Source organism: Notolepis coatsorum (assembly GCF_963971535.1).
Source record: "Notolepis coatsorum genome assembly, chromosome: 13".
Classification (NCBI taxonomy): Eukaryota; Metazoa; Chordata; class Actinopteri; order Aulopiformes; family Paralepididae; genus Notolepis; species Notolepis coatsorum.
This window is the reverse complement of record NC_140177.1, coordinates 31,929,954-31,952,118: the sequence shown is the minus strand read 5'-3', so window position 1 is coordinate 31,952,118 and position 22,165 is coordinate 31,929,954. Positions and strand designations below refer to the sequence as shown.

At 44.4% G+C, this 22,165-nt stretch overlaps 1 protein-coding gene across 1 annotated transcript in view; it reads right to left on the bottom strand.

The window, feature by feature from the left end:
• eif2b5 (eukaryotic translation initiation factor 2B, subunit 5 epsilon) overlaps positions 1-22,165 on the bottom strand; it is a 55,218-nt gene that overhangs the window by 29,321 nt on the left and 3,732 nt on the right. Inside the window, exons 2-6 of the mRNA XM_084326962.1 lie at positions 17,838-17,962; positions 15,815-16,000; positions 1,187-1,364; positions 1,017-1,097; positions 851-928 (exon numbers count right to left, since the gene is read on the bottom strand). Coding sequence (XP_084183088.1) covers positions 851-928; positions 1,017-1,097; positions 1,187-1,364; positions 15,815-16,000; positions 17,838-17,962 — 648 coding nt within the window. The remainder of the gene's footprint in view (positions 1-850; positions 929-1,016; positions 1,098-1,186; positions 1,365-15,814; positions 16,001-17,837; positions 17,963-22,165) is intronic.

The following is a 22,165-nucleotide window of genomic DNA, read 5'->3' as shown; positions in this document are numbered from 1 at the left end:
TAGCGTTTATTATTATTATCAGATTATATTTAAATGTTTGTATTTATCATTATACAGCACAAGTACAGCGCAACGAAAAGAAGTACAGGTGATTAAACTGGGTATAAAATGAGTATAGTGCTAATCAGATGTATGTACAGAGTTGTAGTATTAATAGTGATACAGCCAGGTATAAAAACACTATGGTAGTATTCATACTGGCCAGCAGTGTAACTAGTAAGAGTAGGTAAGGGATATATACAGATCTACAGATATGTAAAAAGGAGGCGGCCGGGTAGCGCAGTGGACTAAGCGTCTGTCTACCACCACAGAGCCAGTGGGATCGGCTGTGGTGCCTCCGGCTTGGCCGACCGTCCACACTAACACAATTGGCAGTCTTAGCGGGTGGGAAGCCGGCGTGGGTGGGTCCTGGTCGTTGTAAACAGCTACTCCTACATTTCGGTCGGGGCACCTGCACAGCAAGGGAAGGATCTGGGAGAGGTAGTGTGACCTTCCACACGTTACACTCTCCCAGGGAGAGTCCGCGCTGCCAGGTGAAAAGAAGCGGTGGGCTGGCTACACATGTGTCGGAGGAAGCATGTGATAGTCTCCGCCCTCCCAGACCGACAGTAGGGGGTAGAGTGCGCAACGACCAGGAAGGGGATTGGGAATTGGCATAACGACTAACATTGAAATGGGAGAAAAACGGAAAAAGAAGGGGGAAAAAGATAATAATAATAATAAAAAAAATATATAACAGGTATGTACAAACATATATATATAGTACAGTAAGAATAAATATATACAGTATATACAGCATTCTCGTGCATGCTGTCATACAGAGAGATTACGATAATGCCTGCCACTATACCTCTTCGTTGACCAACATCCCTCTGACAAAGTCATTCCTAGTCTGGTAGTCAAAGTTATCAGTGAAGAGCTCAGCAACCTGGGGGAAGAAGAAAGAAAGAAATGAATGTTGTCGTCCGCCATCATCAGCGTTCCTTAGTTCCTGAATCCAGACATTAGACACTGACCTGCGGGGAACAGATACTGATGTGACAGTCCAGGAGGTCGTGTCGGATTTCAAACTCATCGCTTCCACTGTGGAAAATGTTCTGCGTACGACAAAGGAGAGAGTCATCGGTCAGTTCACTCAAGGCGCTACGCCGTGTGAAAGATCAAGCGTGCCGTGCTTTCACCTCACCATGGGGAACTGCAGCCTCTTGAGGCCCTGCGTCTTCTGGTAGTGCAGCACCCGCTGGCTCTTGCTGTCCATGGCGACAATGACGTCGTCCTCCTCACAACGGGACTGGTGTCCTGGCGAGGACTCCTTGAAGACCATGGTCATCACCGAGATGTTCTTCTCCATCTTTCGCCGATACCTTCGACATGGAAGCACAATGATGCTAAGTTTAGCTTCATAACTAACGTAGACAGTAGACCACAAGTTATGGAATTAAGAGAAACAACACGCTAAGTCAGGTGTTGGGGGACTTGGATCGTAATCTCTCCTGACAATGTCCAGTTAAAATAAACATTGTTACATGTGTTACGACCCTGGCTCAAAGGCCTGCAACCTATGTGCAAAACCGACACTAAAAACCTGTGTTTAACCCAAAAGACTACTTTAACCATGAAATACTGATACTAACTAAAGAAACAAGAATAGAAGAACGTGATAACTATCTGTTTAACCCCACACTCCTCTAACCACAGACCCTGCATGTGTGACTCAAGGGCTGGTTTTAAAGCTGCCAGCAGGTAACCAATCAGCACTAATTAGCTAATTAGCAGCCCTCACCTGCATGCCCAGTGACACAGGAGCAAACAAGGTCATGGTACATAACACCTCCCCCACCAAACTGGTTGCCCAAGAGGCAACCACACACATCAAACCCATAAACAAAAAAAAACAACTGTGACCCATTAGTTGTCAGGGCCACTACCACAACAGCGATAACGGGCCGGCCCCTGTCGAACACGACCACCAACCGTGTTGTATGCACCCCACTGTGGAACATTTGCCAATGCTGTGTAAAACAAAAAACAACCCTGTCCCGACCCTCGGGCAAGCTAGACCTCACAAAAGGTTCCGCCACTGCGGTACATGGCTGCAGTGGGGCAGGCGCCTCCTCCCCTGAGGCGTAAGACTTAGGACCCCGTCGACCAACCAAGACCTCATCATATATGAGCCCCCTTTCAACAGGCCCCTCCACCGATACCGACCTGTCAAAAATAGACTGCAAACCAAAATCAATCTGAGAACTAATCTCACTGCGCTCAACAGGACAGAACACAGAAAAACAAAAACCATAGATCTCTGATACCACCACCGCGTCCATCTCCATCCCACCTGGCACTGGTAGTTCAGGAAACTGCAAACGTGAACATCCAGAGTAGGATGTACCGCCTCAGGTACAGCCCCACCGTCCCTGGAACATGGCAATACGTCCGTCACAAAAACGTCTGGAACACCATCTAAAATGGCGTCACCCAGAATAACATTGTCCTGATCAAAATGGCTGCCACTCAACAGACCAGGTCGCGAAGGCGGCTCCTGCTCCACAGGACACAGGTAACTAGGTTGACCATCACACCTAGTGCATGGCAGAGAATCAGTGTGGACACGTGGATCAATGTCAGAATCATCAACTGACATACTGGGACCATCCCTGCCCACAAGTGAAACATTAGGGACAATAGAGCTACTGTGGGAAGGCTGGCAGCCTAAGTCAGGCCTAGTAGCCTCTTCAACTAGAACGGTGACACATGAATCAACAGCACCTCTCATAGCATCCTTCCCACACTCATCCTCCAATTCGTTCGTGGCCTCAGCCACCGTACAGGCTGGGAAAACCTTGAGACACTGCGCTGCCAGAACATCTCCTACCACATGCCTCTCCGGCACGCATGTCAACCCTGGTTTCACCACCGGGCCTAACACAAAGGCACAATCAAGAGAATCATTATGCAGAGGTACATCCACAGTGTGCTTTCCAAAATTCTCAACAGGTACACATTTCAATTCAACAAAGAATGTGTCACTAAGTGTAATGTCCCAAGTCGAAGTATCAACAACATCACTTTTGTCCTTTGACATTTCCCGTGTCACAGCACACACAGGGAACACTCCTGGATGTTTCTGTGCCAGCTCATTAGGGACCTCAGAAATCATAGGAATGGGAGTTACAACTGGAGTAGCCAACACTTTGTCACCAGCCAAATCATTCCCTAGAATGAAGGACACCCCCCTTATGGGAATGTAAGAACATACCCCCACAACAACATTGCCCGATACTAAGGGAGAATTGAGCGTGACCTCATGCAAAGGTGCATCCACAAATCCACCCCCAAAGCCCCGAACAACGACACCGGAATGCAAAGAAGAGTTTTCTGAAAACGGCAAAACCCCCTCCAGAATGAGGGACTGAAAAGCACCGGTATCTCTCCAAATTGTTATAGCCTGTTTGGACTCTAGTGCATTAGTCAGGGAAACAAATCCATCCATCATAAATCTTGAGGAACCCTCAAGCTCTTTGTCCACACGTTTAATACTTTCCCCATCACCATCTAACGCTGGCATAGGTGTTCTGCATATGGTTTCTACCAGAGCCACCGTTCTGAAATTTTTCTGCTCAAGCACGGGGCACCCAGCAACGATATGACCAGGTTCTTTACAGTAGAAACAGATAATCCCTTCTGGGAATGCACTAGCAGAACCACCCCGCCTAGGAGGTGAAGTTAACTGACCAGCAGACACAGGTTTTGGGAAACGGCCCCCCTGAACAGGACGCCTATCCCTGGACTCAACACGGTAGTCCTCCACAAAAACGGACTTGTGTGTCAACACAAACTCATCAGCGAAGACAGCGGCGTCGCCTATCTTCGATACCCTACGCTCGTTTAGATGAGTGGAAACGGTATCAGGAACACATCTTTTAAATTCCTCTAGGAGAATCAACTGTCTAAGCTGCTCTCTTGACTCTGCTTTCTGAGAAGTGCACCACCTGTCAAACAGGTTCTCCTTCTCTCTTCCAAATTCAACATAAGACTGTCCTTCCGACCTGCGATATGCTCTAAAATGCTGACGATAGGCCTCGGGGACCAACTCATAAGCCCTCAATATGGAAGCTTTAACAAGCTCATAGTCAGCGCTTTGTTCAAGGGACAGAGCAGTATAGGCTTCTTGAGCCCTACCAACAAGAACACATTGCAGCAGCAGTGTCCAGGCTGTATCAGGCCACTTCAATGTGGTTGCCACCCGTTCAAAAAGGGGAAAATATCTTTCCACCTCTTTCTCAAAAAATGGAGGCACCATCCTAATATTCCTGCCTACATCAAAACCGGAACGTGACTCTGAATGCAGAGCACCTGCCTGCAAGGCAGCATGGTTATACTCAAGCTCCTTCTGCGCACGCTCGTGCTCCAGCAACATTTGTTTCTCCTTAAGCTCCCGCTCCTCTTTCCTCTCTTTATGCTCATGCTCACGCTCCTCTCTCCTCTCCTTAAGCTCACGCTCCTTAAGCTCACGCTCACGCTCCTCTCTCCTCTCCTCACGCTCCTGTAGTAGCTGTCTTTCCTTAAACTCCAACTCTCTAATCCTCCACTCACCCTCTGCACCAGATAATAGCGGAGACACATCAGACAAAGGAGGCTCCTCCACCCTCACCACAAGCACCTGCTCTCTAATGAGTAACACCCTCAAAGCACTCAAGGCAGTTGGCTTCAAACGTTTCTCACTTGCAGTAAGCTCTACCCTGTAGTGTACAGCAAGTTCTAGAAGTTGTTCCTTGGAAAACGTCTCCAACATGTCATGAGACGGGTGATCAACAAAGTCCTTGATGGAAGCCATCTTTACTGCACCAGCGCCACACCCTGCCCACCTTAGAGTCACAAAAAAAAAAAAAAACGGCCAAAAGCACCCTAGCACACACACAATCTACCTAAAGAACCACCAAAGAGCCACTAAAGAAACACTGAAGAACCACGAAGAACCACGAAGCACCACGAAGCACCACTGAAGAACCACTAAAGAACCACTGAAGACACACTACAGAACCACTGAAGAACCACTGAAGAACCATAAAGAATGCTAATGCCAATACTAATAACCATAAAGGGACGCGGTGGAAATGTGTGCTCTACTGAGCGCACCTTTCTAATTTGCAAAAAATAAAATAACAAACAACCACCCTGAAATAACCACCTTCTACATCTAAACTGTAGTCAAAACCGGCCCACCACATGTCTACCCTAAGAAACACTAAATCAGGCCCTACCACACTACCTGTGTTTTCTGGCCCCCTAATCTACCTACCCTTAAGCTAATGCCCTGTAGACCTAACCATCTTCAACCACACCTGCTACCAGCCAAAGATCATATTTGACCATCCACCCGTCCAGTACATGGTATGGTACCAGACAAGTAGATGGTGCTAATCACTTCCCTGACTGCCCCAGGAGTATGTGGTGCACAGGAAGCTAACCAACAACCAGAAAATAATGTCCCTATCTACATGTGGTGCCCACTAAACTATATATTTTAACAGCATAAGTAGTCACATCAAATTACAAACAAATAAGGCATACTCACCTGTTTGATGAAACGGCTCAAGCCCCCACGTTACACAATATGTAACAAACACCACCCAAACCATAGCACCATGACACACCATGCAACACAAAAAAAAACCACCAAACAATTTCTAGGGGTAAATATCCCGGACGAGCCCCCAACTGTTACGACCCTGGCTCATGTGCAAAACCGACACTAAAAACCTGTGTTTAACCCAAAAGACTACTTTAACCATGAAATACTGATACTAACTAAAGAAACAAGAATAGAACGTGATAACTATCTGTTTAACCCCACACTCCTCTAACCACAGACCCTGCATGTGTGACTCAAGGGCTGGTTTTAAAGCTGCCAGCAGGTAACCAATCAGCACTAATTAGCTAATTAGCAGCCCTCACCTGCATGCCCAGTGACACAGGAGCAAACAAGGTCATGGTACATAACAACATGTTTCATTTAATTTCAAACCTTTATTTAATTCTCAAAGAAACTTAACACATTGGTTGCCAGCAGGGGGTGCGCGATTTATCGCTTGAGTGCCAGCGCTTTAGTCAATGAGAGGACGGGGATATTTGCGAACGCATAAACTACATCTTAAATTATGGCTATGTGTCTAATACAACCGTCGCTTATCAATGACTTGCTTGCAGTCAACATGTACGAAACTGATTGTTTTTTCATTGGTACATTTCTGTTTTATACCGTTTTGAATACGAGTATAGTTTTGAAGATTTCTAGTGATTCCAGAAAAATCCGCAAAAATAGCCCTTTACTGGAATACACAAAACACAGTAATTTTTCGGCCTATTTATGAATCGTTTTCAAATAAACGCTAGATTATCGATAGTATATGTGTACTTATGCACGCTAGAGAAGCGGGCTGAAAAATCGATTATCTATGCCCTGCTGGCGCTAACACCATACACACACACAGGGGACACGTTGTGAACGCTGTGAAAAAACATCTGATTAACCCAAGACTGGTAAAATAAAGTCCTTACCTCACATCAGATGTTCTGCAAAAAGATTATTCCAATTCCTGATCACCATTCCAAATATCGATCGCGTTTATTGATCCAACGTTATACCTCGAAACAGATAATCCATGCTGCTTTCGGTTGCCTCAATGAATGCAATAGTCTCAGGTTACATGGCTCAGAAGTAAAATGTGGAATCCGGAGTTTTTTTTTCTCATGCATTTTCATTGACTCCAATCCAATGGGTGCAATACCATCCGGGAGACTATAGGGGGCGGTATTTGCCCTTTTCGAGGTCAGAGCCAGTCCCAATGATAACGTGAGGCTGGATGGATGAAACATTTATGGATATCGCTAATAAAAGAAATAACGATTAAATAACGAGATTTCTAGTCATTGGCACTCAACGCATGGCGGCCAACAACGAGATATCTCGTTGCTGGCACCCAATGTGTTAAAGGTCCCCTGGCTGTTTTGATATTCCTTTCACTATTTGGGCAATTTTACACAATTCCTGTGACTCTATGGAACACATCTGTAAGTTATTTTTCAAAAAAATTCATTGTTTTGTATTTCTAATCAAGTACTCTAAAGCATCATTTTTCCACTTCAAGATTTTTTTTATCCACTTTTTCTCCCATTTTAAATTTTTCTCCCATCCCAATTTCGTATCGTCCAATTCAACCCTCCCCTGTTTCTTGCCTCCCACAAGCCGGCTGCAATGTGGACGAAGCCATACATAGCACGAGTCCCCTCCGATACTCGAGGTAGCAGCCGTCGCATCTTTTCACCTGCGCGGCGCGATCTTTCAGCGTCAGGGGTCTGCGCTTTGGAGGGGCGCCGCCCCCATCGCTTCTTGATTCTACTGCGCAGGCGCACCAACCGACCTGTAGGAGTCGCTGTCCACAACGTCCGATCCCCACCCCTCAGTTTTCCCTCCCCCTAATACTGCCAATTGTATTAGTACGGACGACCAGCCAAACTGAAAACAATGTGGAGAGCTGGGCTCGAACCCAGCGTCTCCAGCATTGGTGGTGAGTGCCTTGCCCACTGCACCACCTAGCCGCCTCCACTTCAAGATTTCAAGCTGTTTTGGGCTGGGCTCCGCCCATACTCGCAAAGCGCTTTGAGTGACAGTCACCCACACACTGTTTCTATCCTTACATCCTTACATCCATCTCGAAAGTCATGGAAAAAATAGTATACGAACAGATCGAAAAGTACCTCGCGGAAAAAAAATCGAATCTACGAATTCCAATCTGGCTTCAGAACATCCCACTCCACTGACACATGCCTTCTCTACTTGAACGACCACATCAAACAAGAGGTGGACGCGGGCAAATACTGCGGCATGGTCATGCTGGACCTACAAAAGGCCTTCGACACTGTCAATCACACCATTCTGATTGACAAGCTAAAAGCAATTGGTTTTGATAGTTTATCAGTGAGCTGGATACAATCCTACCTGGAGGGGAGGGAACAGATGGTGGAAGTAAACGGTACCCTATCCCCCCCCTCACAGTGAGCTGTGGTGTTCCACAAGGAAGCATACTAGGACCGCTACTATTCCTAATTTATGCAAATGACATGTCGTCAGCTTGTGACTGCAACTTGTTCCTGTTTGCGGACGACTCAGCCCTGCTGGTCTCTGACAAGAACAAGTTACAGGTTGAAAAAGCCCTCAGCTCGGAACTAGGCAAAATCTGCATATGGCTCGCCGACAACAAACTATCATTACACATGGGCAAAACAGAGTCCATTCTCTTCGGTTCAAATAACAAACTCAGCAAGACCGACGGCTTCTCAGTGGGTGACAATATTATCACAAGGAAAGATGAAATTACCTACCTGGGTTCCATCCTAGAGGCTAATCTTTCCTGTGACAAAATGGCATCCAATGTAATAAAAAAAAGTCAACCAACGAACGCGATTCTTGTACCGGATCTCCTCTCTGGTAAACAAGAATACCCTGAAGACTCTAGCAGGAGCACTCATTCAAGGGTACTACGACTATGCTTGCACCTCATGGTACCAAAGCACCTCAAAGGCACTAAAAAACAAATTACAAACATCTCAAAACAAGCTAGTCAGACTACTACTTGACCTGACTCCTGCCCACTTTGACAACCTAGGATGGCTTAGAGTAGACGACAGAGTACAGCATATTGCAATGGGCCTGGTCTACAAGATACACTACGCGACCAAGGTACCCATGTACATGTCAAAATACTTCCCAAAGGTCAGTGAATACCACGATCACAACACCAGAGGGAGCTCCACAAATCATGTAAAACCCAGATTCGGCTCAAACAAGGGACTAAACACGTTTAGCAATTATGCCACATCAATGTGGAACGCCCTACCTAAAGCTGTAAAGGAATGTGAATCACTACCCACTTTCAAAAACACTCTCAAAAAACACCTACGTGAGACTGCAATTCGAAACTGGCCCCTACAAATGTCCTAACCTAGTTGTACAGTAAATGACCAAGTAAGGCTTTGTCAATATTCCAATGCACAGTGTAAAATGTGTGTGTGTCCCCTACCCAACCCCCCCCCCCACCTCCAATGTACAGCCCTCACCCAACCCACCCAACCCCACCCCACCCAACCAACCTCCTCCAATGTACAGTTTCTACGCCAAATGTATATACACTCCTTTTCTGGACACTTTTGTATCACAAACAGTACTGTATTTGCAAATCTGATATGTCATAAATGTATAGATGTAGCAGTACTGTCTATCTGTATGTCATGTATGTCATATATGTTATGATGAATTGAAAATGGGGGACCCTGATGTAAACAAGACGAAAGTCTTTCTCTGGTCTGCATCCCCTTAACAATTGTATGTATTGAGCTGTACTGTACTGTACCCATTCTGCAATCTGTTAATAAACTTTTCAATCAATCAATCAATCAATACAGAGAGAGAGCGAGAGAGAGAACGAGCGAGCGAGAGAGAAAGGGAGAGATCGCTCCGTGAGCGTGCGTGTGAGCGGCTCGACTCGCGATTGTGTGTAAAATGCAGGTTGGAGAGATAGAGAGAGGGAGAGTTGGGGACGTGAGCGTGCGTGTGCGCTGTGTGAGCGGCTGCGATTGTGTGTAAAATGCAGGTTGGAGAGATAGAGAGAGGGAGAGTCTGGGACGTGAACGTGCGTGTGCGCTGTGTGAGCGGCTGCGATTGTTTTAAAAAATGCAGGTTGGAGAGATAGAGAGAGGGACAGTCGGGGAAGTGAGCGTGCGCTGTGTGAGCGGCTGCAATTGTGTGTAAAATGCAGGTTGGAGAGATAGAGAGAGTCGGGGACGTGAGCGTGCGTGTGCGCTGTGTGAGCGGCTGCGATTGTGTGTAAAATGCAGGTTGGAGAGATAGAGAGAAGAGTTGGGGACGTGAGCGCACGTATGCGTGTGCACTGTGTGAGCGGCTGCGATTGTGTGTAAAATGCAGGTTGGAGAGATAGAAAGAGGGAGAGTCGGGACAGGGAAACCACTTCCGCATTATTCCCACTGCTCCGTTGTTGAGCGAATTGTTGATTGTGGGCGGTGACTACAACCAGGGGCTGAGATATGCAGATCAGTGCCTTATTCACGTCAGCAAAACAGTCAAATCAGAATGGCTTAGTTCAGTGGGGGAGGATCTCGTGATATCTGAACTAGAGCAATCCGCCAAAATGAGAATCTGAGACACAGACATTGTTGATACAACCACCCATTGCTAGAAAACAACACTGGAAGAGGCTATTTATAACACTGGAAAAGGCCGTACCTTTAAGGTTTCCCTCATTTTCAATGCTGTCAAGATTACAGGCAATACTGGCAATACAATCAGGTAAACGACACAAAATAAAGTTGAGGAAAAGCAAGGAAGAATAGTTGCAAATTGAAGCAGGGAGATTTGTAATAACATTTTCAAATTGTCCATAGGATAGTGGGATATTGATTTTAAGCGCGAGGGGCGCCTTTTAGTAATGGGTAAGAACTCTGACTGGGCTTTCCCAGTTCTCACATGCTGAAGTCTCTCGAGACAAATTAACCAACCCAATGCTGTGTAGTCCATTCAAAAGAACAGAAAGGTCAACCCTATCAAATGCTTCCGACAGATCTACTAATAGGGCAGCACAATGTTTTCTGTTGTCTAGGAGCGGATACTATCATTGGGTCTCATTCTCGAACAAAGTTACGACAAAATATTTCGTCTTAGCCAGATATATTTCGGCCTATTTAAGACATATTAGGGCTGGGAGTGGGAGTCTTCTTATTATCTTATTTTTATTATTTTTTATTATTATCTTATCTTATTTGAGAGCAGATCTAAGAGTGCTGAGGAGCACACTTAAATATGCTCTCAGCCCACGATCAAATCTCATGATTGATTGACTAATTTAAAATGTTATTATAACTTGACAGACTGTGTTCTCATAGTGATTCCTTCACGTCAACGCTACAGGCCTCCTTGGAATTAATTACTTAATCATAATTAAAATAAATATGACAATATTTGTACGATAAGAAATTACGAAATTTGATGTCGGAAAAATAAATAATATGGATTCATCTGATCACAGGGCAGCTGGATTAACCATATCTGAACCAGCTATTTTGGACAAATAATCACTCAGATATTCAAACACAATTATGCAATTATTGTGAAATGATTGAAAATAATAATAATTTAATGCCTTCTGTGGAATTTGTATTTCTTATTTGTTACACATCTGTTTTAATGATTAATTATATACATTTGAAAGAATGCAGGTCAACATGCAATGTATCCCATTGATTGGTATACAATGGGACAGACCTTTGTTTGATTGATTGATTGATTGAAAACTTTATTAACAGATTGCAGAATGGGTACAGTACAGTACAGCTCAATTACATAAGGGGATGCAGACCAGAGAAAGAATTTCGTCTTGTTTACATCAGGGTCCCCCATTTTCAATTCATCATAACATATATGACACACATGACACAGATAGACAGTACTGCTACATCTATACATTTATGACATACCAGATTTGCAAATACAGTACTGTTTGTGATACAAAAAGAGTCCAGAAAAGAGAGTACATTTGACTAGAAACTGTTGGAGGAGGTTGGGTAGGGATGGGTGAGGGATATTCTTACACTGTACAAGCAAAACTGTACATTGGAATATTGACAAAACCATACTTGGTCATTTACTGTACATTGGAGGGGGTTGATATAGCTATAAACCTGCATTCCTTCGAATATATCATTAATCAATTAAACTTATATTGAAATACACTATATAGCCTATACACCAACACTGAAATGACAGTGGATAAATAAATAAGAACTAAAGCTAATCGGTGGAAATAGACTGCATTAATATTCCATAACCAGTCTTGTGTGCGCCTACGAATGAACATGCAGTAGCCTATAGGCTTATGGAATAATAAGCCATACTGCGTTCATTCATTACGCCCGCCGTAGGCTATATATATTATATTCATTCATATACAGTACTGCGCGCGCGTGCGTGTGTGTCTGTGTGTGCGCGCGCTGCGGCAGGTGTGTACCGCGAGGTGTATATGATGCCAATCAGGCCACGTGAGCGGATCGGCGCGGCCGAGAAATACGCTCTTTAAAGCTTGGTCCGCTCCGCTAATCGCTCATGTTGACCCCGCCCCCAAGTCGCTCTCCGCTCGCTCCCCGCTCACCTTGAATCGAGCGCTCCCCGCTCCAGATCGCTCGACAGATTTTTTTTTTTTTTGGAGCATGGTGTAAATTAGCTCAAACTACAACAGTCTACACCCCCTGGGCCCCTTAACAATTGTTTGTATTGAGCCGCATTGTAATTGTACCCATTCTGCAATGTTAAATAACGTTGTTTATCCATTCACTAGCTCTATTAAGCGATGATAGCTAGCCGAGCCACAATGCTATGGTCGCTGCCATTAACGTTAGCATGTAAGCTACGACAACAACAATGGCGTCGATACTTTTTCTAACAGGAGTGAGTGACAAAGCCTGAACAGGATATCACAGGTTCACCCTTCTCATTGGTTGAAAATGGCCTTCATGTTTGTACATCGCCATCTGTTGCTTTGGCATTGTACTGCATGTATATATTACATCAGTGTTAAACCACTGTGAGCGGCCTGGAGTGGATTGGAGCGGAGGAGAACTCTCGCACCGGACGTCGCGCCGACACATTTTAAAACCCACTCCTCGCTCACGTCAAAACCGCCCGCTCCCCGCGCCGCTCACGCTCCGATCCGCTCACATGCACTGATGCCAATACATTAATCTAATCTAGTTTTGATGGGCGCAAGCGTGATTACGAAACCTAGCCGCATTTCTCTGAGACGCTCTCTGATTGGCACTGACTGACGCTAGGTTTCGTAATCACGCGGCTCGCAAAGCACTTCCGCCATTCCATTTCACACAGCTGCGTCACCAGTTGCCTTATAAGGAACTATGGAGGCGGTGTTTTGTATGCAAATGAGCTGAACGGGAACGCGCTTTGGAGTTTACGACAGAATGCCATTCTCCAAGCAGATATCAGATCATATAATTTCTGCGACCGTTTCAGCCACTTAAGACATATCTCCAGCACGTTCAGGACTCAGAGTGTACTTGTCATAGATTATGTCTCAGTGGTTCCAAGATAAGTCTTCCAGAATATATCTTTGGAAAATTTTCGGGAATGAGACCCATTTACTACTGAAGCGGTGGCTGAGATCGCCGCTACGTTTACCAGAGACAAGCTCTTACTCGGCCACGGTAGTCTGTATTCAGGCATCCTCTGTGTACATTATTTCCCCACCACCCCCACCGGTGTATGCTTTTAAAAAAGAAAAAGGATATATAGATTTTTTTTTAAATAGAAATAAAACCCATTTAACACTTTGGCTGCCATGGGTTAAATTCATTATCAACCGTAGGTTGCCGGCTCTATTTGTCTATAGAGAAAGTCCACTTCTTTGCAGGGCTATAACTTTTTAAAAATTCTATTGCTACATTGCCATTATTAGGGCCCATTCAAAGTCCTATATGTATTGTTCATTGTGTAGCAACGTTAAACTTTTTCATTCACATATTCATAGTAAAGTATGGTCTAATGCAGGGGTCAGCAACCTTTTTGACATGGAGTGCCTGTTTGAAATATAGTTGTAACTAGTGTGCCTCAACAATATTCCATGCATCGTAAATATTTTTTCTCATAATCAGGTATTTTTAATGATAATTTTTACATTATTACATCATTATCGTTATTGTTATTATTAACAATATGATTATGATGGTTGTATCAACCCTAAATCTGAGTTGGGGGGGGGGGATGCAATGCAGACAAACAGCTGCATACAGTGCGACCATTTCACTCACATTTGCCCATTCATTTTTGGACACATCACACACCATCGGTGTGTGTACTGTACGTGGGCTGTCATAGCTCCACCTACAGGCCTAATGGAGAACACCAGGAGAACACCAGGATGTGAATGGAGGGTGAATGTGAGGTATATCGTGTAAATAAGTTTTGATTGATCGCAAGACTACACTGTAAAAAATATATAATAATAAGTTACCAGAACTTAAAAATATTGAGTTCAGTTACTGTGCATTAAGGTTTTCAGTTTTCAATCCATAATAATCCAGAAAAATAAGTACACAACCACATTATTTCAACCTAATAAAACTATGTTTATTGTCATTGTTTTAAGAACACAAGTTGACTTGGTAATACTCACATTTTGAGTAAAAAATATGGCTTTTAACATGTGCAATGTTAAATGAAATAGAAAAATAAATAATAAAATTAGTTGATTAATCCCACTGGTCACAATGGTGACCGTAATAATGTTTTTGTTATAAGGCTCTGCAAATGTTACTGAATGATGTAGCAATGTATTTCCAGCTAAATTGAAATAATAAACAAATAGAGGGTCTCAATTAAATATGTGGTAGTAAAAAGAACCTGTGGGAGGATTTCAACAAGATAAATGCGACAACAGTGCAAAATATTTCACTATAATATTTAAAAAAAAAAAAAAAAAAAAAAAAAAAGTATATTTTTTTTTTTTTTTTTTTTTTTTTTTTTTACTGCTGCCCCCTGTGCCTATGCAAATGCCCCCGCGTGCCTATGCAGGCACGCGTGCCTAAGGTTGCCTACCCCTGGTCTAATGTATAAGTATGTTTTCATCTCTTTCTGCAGCTTTCTCCAGAACGTGATCTATAGCCCCAAATACATTATATTGATGATGCAATACAGTTTTATGGCAATCAGCGCGATATAAAAAATTCCAACTAGACGTACTTCTACAGTAGAAGTTACTACACGTCATCTGATGTTGACCGGATGGGCTAGGGGGCGTTTATAATTCCGTGGGCAGCGTTATACCAATCATCTAATGTGGGTCAAATGTTGATAATAGCAGTTAGTATCGAAGACGGTAACTTTACACGCTAAAACTCACCCCAGTCTCCGCGCGCCGTTGGCCGATCATCGTAGAGTAGAAATTTTACCATTATGGGATGTCGATTTACCCGGTCCATCTCCAGCTTGTATAATGGTATATACGTCCAAATCATGTTGTTTATCGAGTTATTGGCAATCGATCGCTATGTAGTGTGTCGAGATCGAGTCCCGGAACCTATAGCTAGTGCCCGGAAGTAATACGGCCGACCAGCACAATCTCCATAGCACTTCCTGTTAAGCGATTGCGCCGATCGGCCACCAGATGGCGCTCCTGAACCGCCAGAGAGCTCAGTGGGTCCTCCTGGTGGATCTCAGGCCAGCGGAGGGGAAATATGAATCCGATCCCAGATTTTTGAAATATTGATATTAAAGACGCTGTAAAGCGTCTTCGGCAACTTGAGCATGGCCGGGAATGACGTGTTTAGGCGTTTTCCGGCAGCCAAAGTGTTAATACATTTTCGCACATCAGTGCCCACATAAAAAAAAGTGCATTAAGTAAAATACTAAATGTGTTATCAAGCATGTAAATCAGACATCATAAACTGAACGTGTCCGTCAATAAACAGATAGGAAAGTGATTTTCTTTCTTTCTTTTTTTAATTAGAACTTAATGTCAACTCTGTCCGTCTCTATCCAACAAATGGATACTAATCATTGAAAATGATTCAAAAACAGATGTAGACGGACAGACACAGCGGATCAATGTAGCCGCGTAACGTTAAAGATCAAAGCAATCACTTGAGCGTCATTATGTAAGATATCCGGTGTCGCCAGTAATACCTGTGTTTGTCATGAGTTTACTAGTCGTTGGGAATTACACCATGGCAACCCTACCTGTGCTCCTGCAGCGCCGCGGTGACGTCCACGTTGGACACCACGTCTCCGTACACCAGCACAAAGTCAGAGCGTAGCAGTGCCTTGGCGTCCACGTCCCTCAGCACGTCGCCAAGGGAACGGTACGCGTCTGATGTGATGATGTGGACCACATTGGGGGAGCTGGGCCGGCACCATTTAGATTTTCTATTGGGAGGGAGGGAGAGAGAGAGAGAGAGAGAGAGAGAGAGGGGGGAGGGAGAGGGAGAGAGAGATAGAGAGAGAGAGAGAGAGAGAGAGAGGGGGGGATGGAGAGGGAGAGGGAGAGAGAGAGAGAGAGAGAGGAGAGGAGAGGAGAGGAGAGGAGAGGAGAGGAGAGGAGAGGAGAGGAGAGGAGAGGAGAGGAGAGGAGAGGAGAGGAGAGGAGAGGAGAGGAGGAGAGAGAGAGAAAATGTAAGGTTTGAGATTACACTGGCAGAATTTACCATAATTTCACACAGCGGCCATTTTGCTCTTATGTCATGCTCAGGTTGGCAGTCTATTCGGTTGTTATGTCTGATGCCACGCGTGACATAATGTTCATGTCTGGGCCCCAACGCTCAGACAGTGGGAGATACTAGGAGCACATACACATACCCCAAACAGCTTTTTATTAATCAGATCTATTAAAACAACAAGGGACACAGCACTGAGGCATTAGATTAGATTCAAATGTATTGTCATCATACAGTGTTGCGGCAGTAGACTGTCATACATAGACAGGTCGTGCCGAGGGGCTAAGTAGAGGAGTACGAACAATTGACGCGCCTAGTGAAATAATTCCGTTCCACGTCCAGAAAGTACTTTTCAAGCTTTTATTCCTTCGCTTCATCAAACAACAAAATACACTTAATTACATAAACTAATATATGATACTGATGCGTTCTAATGATACTATATATTGCGTTCTTGCGCTCTTGCGAGGCTTGCGTGTGGCTTGCGCTATTGCATGCTTTCAATATTGCGGTCAAAAGAAATTATGCCCTCCTACTCTCACCCCCTCTCTCCGTGAACTGTCAACCACGTGAAAAGGTGAATGAAACTCCATAAGAACACTCCCATTAGCGCCACACCCCTGTGAGCACGCCCACCACCTAAAGTGACAGTACAACTAATAATACAACATAAATATAATACTGAATGAGAATACTGAGACCTCCTAATAACGGTGCCAACATACAGCATAAGTACAGTACAATGAAAAGAAGTTTGGCATCCAACAAGAGTGCAAATGTAGCAGTAAAGTGCAATAGTAATATACAATGTACAGGAGATTAAACTGGGTATACAATATATAAATGAGTACTACTGAGTATAGTGCAACAGCAATGAGGTATGTTGAGTTGCCTTGACATTTAGCCTTTATCCTATTTTTCATACTAGCGCTCGTTTCCCTATGCCTTCTCTTTTGTTGTTGTTGTTCTTAGCTCTATTCTATTTAAAATCTTTCATAAATGTTCTAATGTACCCCAGTTGCTATTGCGCATGTACACATGTTTTCTTACACGTACATACATACCAACTATTTTGCTTGTTTTATTCTCCACCCATCGATCATCCATAACAACACTACTATCACCGACATCCAAGAAGGGGGATCCCCCCTTGAACGGCCCTTCTAAGGTTTCTCTCCTCCACACTGCCTGTGGTGCTTTTTTCCTATTGCTAGGTTTTTAGTGAGTTTTTCCTTACCTTCGCTGGGGTATGTCTGGGAGTGTTGTTTTGGATTTCATGATGGGTTTTTTGTTCTTGATTTATTGTGATGTTTCTTCTTGACTTGTTTAAAGAAGACTTGTCCAGCCCATGGGGACATTAACTTGTGATTGCGGGCTTTACAAATCTATTTGATTGGATTTGATTTGAAGACAAGAGCCTCAGTCAACTCAGGAAGTTTGGCCCTGGAAACTGTTTATTGGAAGGTCGATACGTCACGACTTAACGTCCCCATAAGACTTGAGAATGAGGCTCTGTCCAGTAGTTGACTTGGGACCGTCTCTCTACTTACAGCAAGTGTTCCTTGATCTTATTGGACATCCAGCAGCAGAAGACAAACGTCTCTTGAACCCCGGTTGAAGTGAGGAACTCCAGGGTGTAGTCGATCATAGACACATTGGCCAGTGGTAGCAAAGCCTGTGAGCAGGCCAGACAGACACACACACACACACACAGTGATGCAGTGATGATTCAGCTTATTATTACATTATTACACTGGTACATTTGATAGCCATTTGAGTTGCAGTCAGCTAACCAAATCATTCATCAGCCATGTGAAATCCCAACGTTATACGGTAACTGTAAATAAGACTTTTAATGATCAGGCAAGTTACAGATTACCAACCAAACTATCGTTGAACTCATGGTAAATGTTTGAATGTCAATTGGAATGAAGGGCCTTGAGGGATGTCTTGGAAGTTACTGTGACCATTTTCAAAGCACATATTGTACAGTTGTGTAGAACTGCTATCATATGATGATGCCTTCCACCCTATTGCTACTGGGCAATTCCAGCGTTATGGATGTTACATTCAGAGAGAACATTGGAAACTTAACTTAACATTGACAAGGCATCGATTTGAATTGGAAGTATAATTTACACATTTTAGTTACACTTATTGAGATAAAGATGAGCCTGCAGTAAGAAATGTTTTGACCTTTTGGATTTTGAGATATGTGCCAAAATACACAGCGTTATGGATGTTACGGAAATTGACAAGCTTTTCGGACTCACTGAACACATGATGAAAACTCTGTGAATATCTTTTTCAAAGAATAACATGTTTACTATCACTTTGTAGGGAAGGGTTTGAGGTACCCAAAAAGCACATTCAGGAAAACCTGGCATTTCCTCTCAAGGAATGAATCACAAAAGAGTGCCGTTATGGATGTTACATTTTTGCGTTATGGATGTTACACATCTGAAATAGACAAAAAACACTATCAAAAATATGTGTTTGACTTCGGTGGACCATTTTGAGGCCTAGGTTACACTGGGCGTTTTTGTTTTCGTTTTGTTGCTGAATGAATATGTTTGCTGTCCCCGTTACACAGAAATGCCGTTTTGGCAGGAAAACGCGTTGCCCTAGCGGGAACGCTGAAAAGGTGTTTTCGTTTTGGATACTCGCCAAAACTCGCCGACAACGTGTCGTGTAATCGGCGCGTAGCCGTTTTTGCTCACCGCCCATGCGCAGTAGATACCGGCATCTGCGTGCCCTCACCAACGTCCGGTGACAACAGAGCTGTCCCAAATAGCTGCAGCTACCATGTGTTGTCAAGTTATTGTTATAAGGACCCCAGTCCAAGCTACAACAGTATTCCCTTAACAATTGTTTGTATTGAGCCGTATTGTATTGTACCCATTATGCAATATGTTAAATAAAGTTTACATCCATTCATTCTGCTAGCATTAACGATTGCATGAGCAGCTGGCTAACGTGAGCTAGCGTTAGCTATCAGACCATGTTAGCTCAAGCTCCTCTTTCAATCTTAACAAGCATTAAACAAAATGGCCCAGTCATCTATTCACTTTTGTTTAATACACGAGGCGTTGTCTCTAATGTTATCTAGCTACTGATAGCTCCCGATATCATCAGTTTGGTGCTGGCTGGTTAACGTGAGCTAATGTTAGCTGCTAGCCACAATGCTATACTGTTATACTGGCATATTCCATTCACGTTAGCATGTAGCTAACAACATCGCCGATCTTTTTTTAGACTAAACTATCCGCTCTTGGTGGTCACTTGTGTTGATGTTAGTTTTGTTTCATCAACAAATGAGAGGCAGTGAATGTGAATGTGAATGTAATCCGTTTTGTTTATTGCACTTTTATTACACTTTGCTGAAAAATAAGTGCTGCATAGGCATTTAAAGATGGCGGCTTGTTGACATTTCTTTGCAGAAAGTGTATTGGCACATTCAAGTTCTGATTGGTTGAAAATTGCCTTCATGTTCGCCACCTACTGCCATCTACTGCTTTGGCATTGTACTACATCACTGTGCTCAGGAGGCAAAACGAAGGTGCTCAGATTGCAAAACAAATGTCTAACTCTGCTGCCACTACGTTGCCACCTGGAAAAGCTAAACTCATCTGAAAAACTAAACGAAAACACCCTAGGTGTAACTCGAGCCTGAGGGTCAAACCAGTCTGGATTCATGTTGTAGTCTGAAGAAATGCTTCTTCTTCTTCTTCTTTTGAATTTCCGGCAGAGTAGACGCATCGTGGCGTATTACTGCCCTCCGCACTTCTTTTGATGATCTCTTCTTCTTCTTCTTCTTCTTCTTCTTTCTTGGCGTATTTCTTCCCTCCTCATTTCTTATACTACACTAGTGGTGTTCCATCTTTAGGCCTCTTCAACTCACACTTTCTCCTTCTTCTCTGCTCCTCTTGCCTGTCCAATACTAATACATACACTAACGCTATATCCTCTGGTACAACTCTGAAGCATGCAGAAATGTCAGCACTGCCTCTGTGATCAACTGGTGGTTCTCATTATCCATGCCAAAGAATGCTGAGAGAATTGTTGAATATATATAGAACACAAATGTTCTAGAATTGTTACACGCAATTTAAAGGTGGCTACAAGGCTCATTCTGATAGTGGCTTTGGTAAATCAGATCACGCGTCCATCTTTCTTTCACCAAAGTACAAACAGAGAATTAAAAGTACTCCTGTAGTCTCGCGAGAGGTGCAGAAATGGGATTTGACGTCAGAGGAGACGCTCCGGTCAGTGTTTCACTACACAGACTGGAATGTGTTCCGCGACACAGATAACATTAATGTCTACACGGAAACAGTGCTGGACTATGTTTGTACTAGGGTGAAAGAAACAATCCCCACTACCAAAATGAAAGTTTACCCAAATCAAAAACCCTGGGTAGACAAATCCGTCCGTGAAGCTCTGAGAGAGCGCACCAAAGCATACAACGACGGCCTAGTGGCAGGCAACATGAATGACCACAAGGTGGCGCGATACAACGTAAGGAGGACAGTGTCAGAGGCCAAACGGCGCTACAGGGATAAAATTGAACTCCAGTTTGAACAAGCTGACTCTAGAGCTATGTGGCAGGGGCTCAAAACGATGACAGACTACAAAGGCGCCTCCCTCAAACTGAACAGTGACATCTCCTTAGCAAATGACCTCAATACCTTCTATGCGAGGTTTGATGCTGGTAATAACAACACCAGCTCACAAGCCTCGGCAATGGGGGGGGGGGGGGTCGGCTGCTGATGGAGGCGCAGTGTTCAGGGTAACAGAGCATGAGGTGAGGCGGACCTTTAAAAAAGTGAATATCAGGAAGGCAGCAGGTCCGGACGGCATCCCCGGCCGCGTCCTAAAAGTCTGTGCCGACCAACTGGCCCCAGTATTCACTGACATATTTAACCTGTCCTTAGAACAGGCTGTCATCCCCACCTGCCTGAAGAAGTCCACTATTATCCCTGTACCCAAAAAATCCAAGCCTGCTTGCCTCAACGACTACCGCCCTGTAGCTCTCACCTCCATAGCCATGAAGTGCTTTGAGAAGCTAGTAAAGGGCTACATCTGCTCCTCCCTCCCCATCAACATGGACCCCCTGCAATTTGCATACCGCCCCAACAGGTCCACGGAGGACGCCATAGCCCATGTGCTGCACACAGCAGCATCACACCTGGACAAGAGGCAGGGGAACTATGTGAGAATGCTATTCATCGACTACAGCTCGGCATTCAATACCATAGTCCCCTCCATACTCATAGCCAAGCTCAGGGACCTGGGCTTGGGCTATGACCTCTGCCAGTGGGTCTTGGACTTCCTGACTGGCAGACCCCAGGTGGTGAGAGCAGGCAACTGCACCTCCTCATCCATCACCCTCAACATAGGGGCCCCCCAGGGCTGTGTTCTGAGTCCCCTCCTCTACTCCCTGTACACACACGACTGTGTGGCTCAGCGGAGTAGCAATACAATCATCAAATTTGCTGACGACACAGTGGTGGTGGGCCTGATCTCTGCCAACGACGAGAGGGCCTACCTGGAAGAGGTCAAGGTCCTGGCGGGATGGTGCCAGGAAAACAGCCTCTCCCTGAACGTCAGCAAAACAAAGGAGATGATTGTGGACTTCAGGAGGTCGGGGGTCAAGGACTACAGCCCCCTCAGCATCGACGGGGCACCGGTTGAGAGAGTCAACAGCTTTAAGTACCTCGGAGCCTACATATCCGAGGACTTGACATGGACCACACACATTGACAGTGTTGTGAAGAAGGCACGACAACGCCTCTACTTCCTCAGGCGACTAAGGAAGTTCCAAGTCAGCCAGAAGATCCTTAAGAACTTCTACTCATGTACAATAGAGAACATCTTG